The following is a 12,079-nucleotide window of genomic DNA, read 5'->3' on the forward strand; positions in this document are numbered from 1 at the left end:
AAATCTAATTCGAAACTGTACCGAAAAGAACAAATTCGAAACAGTAGTACATAATTCTAATACAGAATTATACTTAAAAGATCCAATTCGAAAGTGTACTGAAAAGAACAAATTCGAAATTGTATTAAAAAATTGTATTCGAAACATGACTATATTTAAAAAAATACCTACCTTTTTCGATAACTTTAAACATTTATGGTACGAATTGGTTTAAATTTGTGAGTTGCTGTTTATAGTTTTTCCTTCTCTTTCTGTTGTAATTGTAATATATTTTTTTGCGATGTGATCGAGTGTTATCTGGGACTTATTGAACAAGAAAAAGTTAATTTATTCAGCATTTACCGATACAGGTTTTTTACTTCTGTAAGATTAATGCGTACAATTAGTCTTTTATTTATTCACCTTGTTATATATATATTTTTGATTTTAATCCACTACACATGAAATATTTGAAGCAACCTGTAAAGTACATAAATTATTGCGAAATAAATAAACAAAGCCAAGAAATTGCATACGATTAATTGTACCTTATTTCAGGGACATCAGGTTTACAAAACAGTCAATAATTAACAAAATGAAACAGGTGAAACGGCATTTTACACAAATCTGTGTATACACTCAACGGTTGACAAAATGTTAAATACTGTACTCCTTAATCGACTTTTTCCTGTATTTTTATATATTTTTAATCTGCGTAATTTAGCGTTTCCTTTTATATATTTTAGTAAATGCAGTCTAAGTACGACCTTTAGAACTATTGCATCAGTATTATTGTGGGCAGGATGTGTATATGATAAACTTTAATTTGGAAAGAAGAATTTAAGAAGGGATACAGGCAGGTATTAGTCATTGAAGATACAGCTTCTTTGAACGTTTGTAATGTAAAAAATTCATTTGATTGCTTCCTACTCATTTTTCCACTGGCTGCTGTATCTCGACTAAGCAGCAATAACGTTTGAAAGAGTAGATTGGAATAAAACGTTTCTTGCTGCAACCGCTATAATCAGTAAAAGTATTCAACTGAATTGGCAGAAACCACACAAAACGGATTTAATAATTAATGATGATTTTGTAATTTGATCTGATTCACAACAAAAAAAAATTGTTACTTTGAGATCGGCTTGCTATATTTATTTAAATTTGTTTGGGATATTCCATTTTCTCATACATAAAGTCAGTATTTATTTTGAATTGTACGTTTATCTTGGTTGACAATTGCGTTTTACTTTCACTTTCATCATTTTTGAGTTATCCGAAATATTCGAAACTGTGTTGAATAATTCTAATTCGGAATTATACTGAAAGCGCCTAATTCGAAACTGTATTAAAAAAAACGTTTTCGAAACTGTACTGAAAAGAACAAATTCGAAACAGTACTATATAATACTAATGCAGAACTATACCTACTTAAAATATCCAATTCGAAACTATATTAAAAAAATTGGATTCGAAACTGTATTAAAAAAAAATTTATTCAAAACTGTACTGAAAAGAATAAATTCGAAACAGTACTATATAATTCTAACACAGAACTTTATACTCAAATGATCGAATTCGAAACTGTATTGTATTAAAACAAAATTGTATTCGAAACTGTATTAAAAAAAAACATATTCGAAACTGTACTGAAAAGAACAAATTCGAAACAGTACTATGTAATTCTAATACAGAAATCTATCTAATTTGAAACTGTATTAAAAAAACATATTCGAATCTGTACTGAAAAGAACAAATTCGAAACAGTACTATATAATACTAATGCAGAACTATACCTACTCAAAATATCCAATTCGAAACTATATTAAAAAAATTTGATTCGAAACTGTATTAAAAAAAATTGTATTTGAAACTTTACTGAATAGAACAAATTGGAAACAGTAGTGTATAATACTAATAAGAACTATAGTCAAAAGATCCAATTCGAAACTGTATTAAAAAAATCTAATTCGAAACTGTATTAAAAAAAAATCGTATTCGAAACTGTACCTACTGAAAAGAACAAATTCGAAACAGTACTATATAATTTTAATACAGAACTATATCTAATTCGAAACTGTATTAAAATAGCCCAATTCGAAACGGTATTAATGAAGTATCTATACATCACGACCATATTTAAAAAAAAGTTTTTGGAAACATTCTAGCTTCCGAAATGTCGAATCACAAGAAGAATTTAACAAGGGATTTGGGCAGGTATTAGATACAATTTCCTCGAACGATTGTAATTAAAAAAATCATTTGATTGCTTACTCATTTTGCTGTTATCTGCTATACAAAGCGATGGTGACGTTTGCATATGCAAAATTTGAAAGAGTAGACTGGAATTAAATGTTTTTTGCCGCAACCGCTACAGTCGGTAAAAGTATTCGATTGAATTGGCAGAAACCACACAAAACGGGTTTAATAATTAACGATGATTTTGTAATTTGATCTGATTCACAACAAAGACATGGGTTTGTTATTTTAATTTATATTTGTTTGAGAATATTCCATTTTGTCATACATAAATTCAGTACTTATTTTGGACTTTACATCTACTTTTAGATGGCATTGGCGTCTCTACTTTCACTTTCATCATTTTTAAGTTTGTGGTATTATTCTTTTCATATAATTCCTATCGTTTTTTTGGGTATCGGAATTCGTATTATTGGCGTTTTCTGGTATTTAATTTCCAGTATCCTTTTTGCAGTTTTCTTACAGTATCAACATAATATTTTTGATATTGATATACTTATCACGATTGCGGAAATCTTGTTGGCGTTATCGTTTTATTCATCTTGAATTTTCGTTTTCGCCAGTTGGTATTTGTAGATTTGCTTACAAATTCGTCATTTATGCTATTTGTGTTCTTATTACCAAGCATCGCCGTTCCCATTGGACGCGATTCTTATCGTGAACTACGGACTTTCTTATTGGATGGTATTCTTATCGTTATTGTTATCACGCAATGTTTTTCTGTATTATTGCTGGCGTTTTTATCAGCGCGTATACCATTCATGTTTGCTTACGTAAGAATTATTAGCAATATTTTTTGTATAATTTGCCAATCAATTTGTTAATTGCTAGTTTTGTATTTCTAATGGAGTAATAATATTGAAAAAAATTAATTGTGGATGTTGTTCCAGAGGTTCGTATTTGTTTCCGTTAAATTGGTGGCAAATTAACACGTTTAGCGTTCGGCGATAAACAAGTAAATAAATGAATAATAGACTTGTTAAATAATGAAATGACGTGTTGTTATAAATAAGAACCGATCCTTTCTTTGGGAAAAATATATTTCAATGTCACATTCGAGATTAATTTCTCGACACTTAACCTTGAATTAAAAAATACAAATAAAAATTCAACCATTAGCTGTTGCGTTCGTTATACGGTATAACGAATTTTAAGTATGTAAAGTAAACAGTGATTAACATTATTAAAGGTGTTATGTAACGATTTTCAATTTTTTTCCGCCTCACCTTGAGGAAAGTTTTTTCACGCTGCCAACCTATCTTTTTTCTCTGTCTCGGGGATATGTCATTATCGAGAACTGTTTTCAGAACTCGCATTGAATCATCCAACTTTGTTTTGCTGCCTCCTTTGATCTTTTATTTCATAAAAATCCATGGACATGCACTGCATATTTTTTTAAGAAATACGTAACAATTATTTTATGACTCGTATTCATACATTTCGCGGGAATATAAAAAAATGCACAAGTAAGATTTACGTAACGTAAAATATTCATACTAATGACTCGATGCAGTGCAACATTCATTACTGAGAATTTATTTAAATGCGTGTAGATTTATTTTTTCTTGAAAATTATGTGATTTGCTAAAACCTATAATCTAAATCTATAATTGTTGTCTGGAAAAAGGACTTGCGTTTGTTGAGAAACGGGAAAGAAAACAAAATCAGAATATTGTGAGATGCCTGGAAAAAAAAAACGTTTTCACTTTCCACGCCGTTGAAAGTGAGGCCATTTTCGAAGAAGTGTCAACCTTGGGAATGGTTTTTGTCGACATATTAGAGGGGCAACTGCAAATCAGAAAAGCAAATAAGGAGGTTTATGAACGTATTTGAGATAAAAGATCCTTCCTGCCATTGGTGCATTTTTATGGCGCAATGGCCGATGCGATGGTATAATTTCACTTTTATTGTTATTGCCCTGGGCCGTAAATTCGACGGCAAAAAATGTGGCTCTTGGTGGGTACCCTTCGATGTTGATTCTCCTTTTTTTTTCCGTAAATATACCCAAATCTGAATACCCTTGTATTTTTTATCGACTCGGCAGTCGTAATTTAAACTAAATGTACGGCAATAAGGTAATTTAATCGAGTAATTTTCAGTATCGGTATGCCGGACAGACGGCTTGATAGACAAAGTATTAATAAACACTATTAAAAATTAAAATAAATTCTAATACATACATAAATGTTAAATTCTCGGTTTACTTATCAGAAATATATATATATAAATTTTACTTTTCCCTGTTGGTGGATACGTTGAAATAAATATAAAATTTGAGATTTACATTTTACTCATTAAATGTGTATAATGTACCAGTAAAATATCCAAATGAAAGCTTGTATCTACAGTAACCCGCATCATTGCCGTTAAATTTTTCCTTAACTACAATTTTTAAAAGTCAAATAAAAACATACGCGGTACGTCCCAAAATAAACAGGACTCTTTAAAAATGAGTATTTATAGTGACAATTACAAGCATTAGAAAGGCAGATCCTTCACTGACGTACTGTTAAAATTTCGTGACATTTGGACGAATAGAAGAGGAGTTATTCGGTCTGAAGTGAGAGTACGTTTGTGTCATCGTTACAAAGATGAGCATCCAATAAAGAACTAATTTCAAGTTTTTTTTAAACTTGATTGATTGATAAACCCCGTTTATAGTGATGATTATTTATCCCAGAATTACACCAAATTTCGCACTGCTGCACTGCACTGCTAGGCAATTTGTCAACAACTGAGATTTATTGTCCAGTCGCCCAGTGCGACTTTGTTATACGCCGTTTGCCCGCGCGCGCGTTCTTCAACTACGCGTGTACATTTCTACCACTTCCACGTTTATTTCGACCAGACCTGTATATGGGTATGGCTAAATCAATATGGGAACAAGTTTTTCAAATATTTCAATGTCGAGTTGCTGCGTCAGCGACCGAATCTGGTGCATGCTGCCTAGTCCTTTGGTCTTCAATTGAGATCGGAAAGACTATACATACCTATTTAAAGTGACAGTACGGCTAAAAATACATTCACTCATAGCACTTCGCTAATAAAGTTCGGAGTAGTTGATTTGTTCGATTATTCGCGACCAACAACAACACTTAACACTTCTGCATATGTGATGGAACTAAAATTGACTAATCTAATACAATAAGGGTGTAAAAGCCACAGGTGTAACAAAAAACTATGCGTGTCAAGGTCAGATCTATTTCTCCCTTTCCCATTTTTAATATGAATGACTAATAGAAGGTGCCTATAATAAATTAAAATTACCTGAATCTCACCAAATTCCGCATTGCTGCACTGCACTGCTAGATAATTTAACTGATAATAACTGAGATTTATAGCCCAGTCGCCCAGTGCGGTTGTTTTTGTGCGCCGTTTGCCAGCGCGCGCATGCTTCATATGGGCGTATACATTTCTACCACAGAATATCGCGCAGAAGGAAGTTGGCGATGAAATGAAAGCGTTTTGCAGACGTAGAAGCCCTCCAAAAGGCTTGTACCGACATCCCGAAGGACATCTCGGCCGACGGTCTAAAACACTCATCCGATATGCTTTTAGACCATGCAAATCGATGTATTTTGAATAAAATAAATCGGTTTCGCCAAAAAAACTGTTTGTTCTTATTTTTTAAAAATTGAAGTTTACTTTGGAAAAAACAATTTTGAAATTTTTTTTTTTATTTTTTTTTCGAATTATGAACGTTTTTTGACGAAGAAAATATAGATTATTGCTAAAATAACATTTTTAACTTAAAAAAATTAATAAAAAGGGAAAACTTACTTATTACATTAAATTTTAGCAAAACGACAAAAAACATTCCGGGCATTAGGAAAAAAAAATCGCAGCGTTTTGAAATTATCAGGGTTTCCTTAGTTTATTCATTATTTGCCAGTTATGCCAAGTTATTTAATTATCCCTAATTATGCAATTTTTTACTTTTTTTTCTAAGCAATATTTTCACTGAAAACATTTTTTTTTTATCAAAAACCCATAATTACGACTTGTAGAGAATACTTTGCAGTTTCCAAAACCCTGCTTGGATTTTCTGCACGGCCATTATTTTCCGAGTAATTGATGGCCAAAGTCAAAAATGATTGCTTTGATCAACGGTAACTCGGCGACAAATAATCGTACAAGGCTCCGGAACCGCTCAAATTGAAGAGAATTAAATTATCTAAAAGAGCTTTAGATAATTTAATTCTCTAAAAAATTTTAAACTGCAGATCTGAAAACTACACTTGAAGCTTCAATTTCCTTTTTTTTATTCTCTCTACGACCATTTCCCTCCAAGTTACAGCTCATTGAAAATCACCCAAAATTTAGGGATTTTATTAATATCCCTTAATTTCTGTGCCTAGTGTACCTATTATCGAGATGTTTTAACAACCCACTGAGAATAGTAAGATACTGTTTGATATTTGTGTATATTTTTATTTACGTAGTTTTACTCTTTCCTTTAATTTTTAGTCGCACCAAATCACGTATATTTTGATTAACGGTTAATTTTAAAAATTTTCTTGTGGTCTACGTTTTTTAGTCGACCGAAGGATTTCGGTAAAAAAGTCCAAGGTGCAGGCTAGAATTAACCTTAAGTTTCATGTATAATTGTCGGTTTCCGTCAAACATATTTTTTTCCTCAGCGCTTGGTAAGCAGAAATTGTTTGTTTATCGTTAATGTAAGAAATGTTCTCAAATGAGATAGCAAACATTCAGTAATTCTGTCTTTTAATTTATATTTATCATTTCATCAAGGTAGCAAGTGAATGCTTAGTTTACACTTTTGTTTAGAAAGGACCTTGAAATCTACGTTTGGACTCCATTCCAGTAGAAAAAAAAGTCGAAGTTATTTTTGCTGAATCCTGACAGCATTCTATTTTATTTAAATATTTATTAGTAACGAATTTAAATATTGGAACCTTCTACTCTGTTACCTTTCTATTTGTATGAAACAATAACAAATGTGATTATACGTACCACATTTGTAATGTTTTATTCTAAGTGTTACCTAATGATAATCAAGGTTATTTGTAGTTTCGGTGTCAGAGTAGTGCAAGTAGTTAATATACATTTCTAAATATGCATGAGTTACATTCTCTTTTATACATTGTAACCATACATCTCCGACTACGCTACAATATTTTCCCTGTCAGCATATTTGTTCTTGGGTATTGTTGCACCGAGCTAGTTTTTTTTCTTTGGAACAATTCAGAACATCGGTAAAAATAATTCACGCGCCCGTACATTATTTCTAATTGTTAAGAACTCTTTTCCGCCAGCTCATACTTAGGTTTACCTCACAGGTTAGGAATCCGGGCGATTTGAAAAATGCATGAAGCAACAATTTATTTTTGAGGGTCCTATTACGAAAGCGGTGAAATAATTCTCGTGAAAATTTGAAGGACACCATTTTGGCAGACGAAATTGTTTTTCTCTAGACTGTGTCCCCGACTTTCGTTTTAAGTGTATGTAATAATAAATATGATCCATCTGTCGCATTTTAGTGCATCATAAAATCCATTCGCCAGGGTATCTGTCTATTAAAAATATCAGTTATTTAAAATGTTTTAATGTATCACTAAAACTTAGACTTTTGTTTCACATTGTTTGAGGGAGGGTTGTCTAGAATGAAAGCTTTGTGACTTCGAACATTTTTATTTCCATTACAGGGTTACAAACATCTGAAACACTCAATAAATCGTTAAATCAGAAAAAAGATTTATCGAAAATATGGTAGTAAACATTTATATATTATATAGACGCACATTCATATAAATAATTGTAGTATCGTTTCTTTCATATATTTTGGGTAACACTATGTTTATATTACTCCTTTTTCTTAAATAACATATAGACATTGGCACGATAAGATTAAATACTAATCCATTTTTACTTAAGTTTGTATTCAAAGATGATAAAGATGTAAAAGCATTTAGCTCTAATTGCCAATGATACCTCAACAACATACAATATATAGTAATAACAAGTTATTGTCTTTTTGATTATATTAATTCTTTTATAATCTACAATTTCGTCATTATAGTATAATTTGCCGTACTGCGAATACATTTTTTTTTTGTAATTTCGCAATTCATGCTATTTGCGTTACTTCGCACAACTTTTGCAATAACTTGTTATTTATCCTTATAATTAAACTCAGATTTATATACATTTCCCTTTAATCGGACATTCAGTATATTTAAGCTAAAACAGTTGATCCCAGTTATTTTTTTTTTAAATCTACCTCTAAACAACACTTATTATAATAAGTACAACCCTGTTTTACCTTTTCCTTCGTAAAATGTAACAGAACGTACGTAATTAATAAATTATATGCTACATTCTAACAGCGATCAGCTAACGGTCGAACGACACTAATCTAGAATGCGTAAAAAAAATGTCCCGCGTAATAAATAAAAACACATTTGAAGATTGCGGTGTTAGTTTTGTTTGCAATTTTAGCGCTCAAGTTAAGCCAGACCTTATTTATATTGAGCTTTATTTATTATAAAAAAGGGACTCGTATTTTAATACGAAAATAAGTTTTTACTTTACGTGTAATTCTCTCGGGGATTGTTTGCAGTCCACTTAGGGAATCTATCCGTCTAATGATAAAAACAAAGGCTCTCAACGTTCCAGGAGTTTTGTTGTCTTAGGGCAAACATAAACAAAATATACGCTAAAACTTACACACCCCTTGTAAATAATCTTTGGCTTAGATCTACCTGCTATCAATCAGCTCTATTTGTCTCTGTCACTTAACATAGGGGTATTAATAACTTGCTAGTGTTTAATCTCTTTAGGCCAATTTATTTTCCGGTAGTATAAAACTTCATTCGTAAGTCAGATAAAATTTAAATAATGCGTCTTAATGTTAACAACGACAATAATTTGGTTATCCGTATATCTATAACTATCTGATACTTTCAGGGAATTTTGCAAGCGCTGGACCAGGCAACAAGATATCTGCTAACCAGAACTGTTATTATACACTGCCCAACACTGGTGAGTTCTTTTAATTATTTCATAGGCATTGATGGATTCGAGACCGGTATATGTCTGGTGGTCACATTGGGGAGTAACGTTATACAACATATTTATTTATATAAATTGCTGTCTGAATGAAAATGAACTGACTCGTTGAGCAGTGTCGGCTGTAAAAATGGGACGAACGGTCATCGTAGTAAGATGTCAAAACGCAATATTTTTAGCGGATTATTTTCAAATCTTTGTAGAGAGTTCTAAAAATATCACTCGTGTTTGCGAAACAAAAGTCAACGCAAATAGAAACTATTACTAGCGGTTTTGGAACAGTGATAGTTATCTTCCGATATTCGAAACACGGTTACTTATTTCTAAACGTTAATCTTAAGCCTTAAGTACGGTTCAGTCTCACCATTCGATAAAAAAATATCGTTAAATCTACGCTATAATTGAGTGCGTTTAGTTCAACCGCGCAAAAGGGAGGGGGGGTGCGATATTGGAACAATTTACCAAATTTTTGCGATGGGGTTACATAAACATACAGGGTGTCCCGGTACTTGATACAAAAAAGTCGAGTAGGAATAGATGAGGTCAAAGTTCTTCATATAAATTTTTTTCATACAGGCCTTCGTTAACAAGTTACAGGCCCTCTAACTTTTTAATTTTCACCTTTGAGGGCCCGTAACTTGTTAACGAAGGCCCGTATGAAAAAAAATTATATGAAAAACTGATATTATTTTGACCTTTTTTGTATCAAGTACCGGGACACCCTGTATAATAGAGTTAAAAAAATATCCGATAGGTTTATTACATTTTAAGGGGTTTATTTAATGTTACTGATTTTTCCTATGGTTTCGAAGAACGCGCCGATAAAAATGAGAGAGATGATCGTGGAGTGACATTTTTTTTAATAATATTAATTAATGGAATTTTTGATTTATACTCGATATTACATCAGTAATTTGTTCCGTTCGAGTAATACTAATAATAATACCGTGCTGGTATACTTAGACGAATCGGCATAGAGCGGTGTAAAAGTCCTGTAGATACGCTAGCAGTTGATTCATTTGAGGCCTTTCTGTGGGACAATTCAGCCAGCAGTATGTCATCACGGCAAACCTGAAATAAATAAAAGTTAATTCGATGTTAATTGTTTCAAGGTCAGGATATAGAGGCAGTTACAATGAATGTATACTAATAGAATCTCAGTCGAGAAATAATCGTCAGGCATGTATGCAGTAGAAATATTCTAGCTGTTGCTGAATATAAATTTGCGACTGCTAAATCCGAAAAGTTTTAAGGAACGTTCCTTGTTATGTTTATGACACTTCGTTTAGATGTTTCTTTTTGATTCGTCAAATCAAATATAAAAAACGCGGGGAAGCAATTATAATTTAGTTTTAAACATCGTAGAATTCCTTGAGAACAATATATTAATAATTTATGTTCCGCCGCTGGTCAATATAAATATTGTGGCTTACGTAATAATCACCAATATATTTCTAAAACCGTTTAAACATTGTTTGCATATTAAATAATGATATTATGTGAGAACGAAAACGAAAGTGGTCATGTCGAAAGGAAAGCGAAAACGCGACGAAGTGGCTGGCTTACAGTTCATCGGGGCAGCCGAGAGGCTGGCCAAGCCGAAATCCATTCCTTAGGTACGTGCTCATCTCGAACGGGTCCACGTCTGGGAACGGCTGTTGGGCCATTGTGGTTAGCTCCCACAGGACTACGCCGAAGGACCACTGCAAAAAAAAAAAAATAAATGAATAGGATTATGTTCCGAAGCGCAGCAGCAGCAAAAAATTTTCATTGTAAAAACGGCGTATAGTTTTTTGTTTTCGATTAGGAAAGTATTCGAATTCTTCGAATCTAATGTTTGTGCACCTAAAAGGACTACAAACGAAAAAATACAGGGTGATTCACAAACGGTGACCAAAAATGAAACCTCGTATTCTTTGGTGAATTTTAAGGGGTCTTTCATATAAAATTTTTATTTCTTTTTTCGAAAAACATAATAGAGTAGTAATTTGTAGAAAATTGAAAAACTCATCCGAAAATATCATGGTTGTTACCGTAAAGCAGTGGCGTACTATTTTATTTAGAAAAACATGCCACCGATACCCTGTATCTCCGCCACTGGAGCTCCTTAATTTTAGGAAAAGGCCTCAGATTTTGGATAATGTTTACGTAAATAAATGTGCCCAATTTCAAATTATTTCACTAGCTAGTTTTTAAATTATTTAAAAAAATTAAATATATTTTTTGAAGTTTAACACCCTGTATGTTTTTAATGAAGAGTCCGAGATAAAAACTTTATACGAAAGACTGTCCTTAAAATTCACTAAAGAATACAAGGTTTTTTTTTTTGGTCACCATTTGTGAATCACCGTGTATTTTCATGTACTCGAACGATTAGTGGAAATAAAAAAAACATACCTGTAAGGTATGGTTTGTCACAAAAATCACAATGCTCGTCTAAATAGACGTCACAAGCAAAAACATATCGCATTTTCGCAATCTAAGCCCTCGAATTGGTTTTGGACCTATTCAAAAGACTAGTGAAAATTAACCAAAACGATTCCGTATGGCAGCTAGCGTAGGTGTCGTATTTTTGGATAATATTTTTATCAGAGAACATTATAAAATGGTATATCGGTGTTAGGAAAACTCGAAAATGTTATCGGTTTGTCCAGATTTCGTTTATTTTCGGTAATATAGAAGAGAGAACTTTCAGACTTTTTAGAAATGAATATTTACATTTTTCTAGTTATTCGAAAGATTAGTAAAACCAAAAAAAAACTTAAAAGTAGCTCTTTCTTAAAAATATTTTTTCTGAAAAATTAAATAACGTAAA

The 12,079-nt window shown here is 32.0% G+C and overlaps 1 protein-coding gene across 1 annotated transcript in view; it reads right to left on the bottom strand.

Annotated features, from left to right (window-relative positions):
* Nucleotides 1-10,223: 10,223 nt before the first annotated feature.
* Nucleotides 10,224-12,079, bottom strand: part of LOC108916123 (tyrosine-protein kinase Dnt-like) — a 58,369-nt gene continuing 56,513 nt past the window's right edge. Inside the window, exons 11-12 of the mRNA XM_018722326.1 lie at nt 10,831-10,967; nt 10,224-10,335 (exon numbers count right to left, since the gene is read on the bottom strand). Of these exons, the coding sequence (XP_018577842.1) occupies nt 10,224-10,335; nt 10,831-10,967 (249 nt within the window). The remainder of the gene's footprint in view (nt 10,336-10,830; nt 10,968-12,079) is intronic.

Source organism: Anoplophora glabripennis, unplaced genomic scaffold (genome assembly GCF_000390285.2).
Source record: "Anoplophora glabripennis isolate ALB-LARVAE unplaced genomic scaffold, Agla_2.0 scaffold2, whole genome shotgun sequence".
Taxonomy (NCBI): domain Eukaryota; kingdom Metazoa; phylum Arthropoda; class Insecta; order Coleoptera; family Cerambycidae; genus Anoplophora; species Anoplophora glabripennis.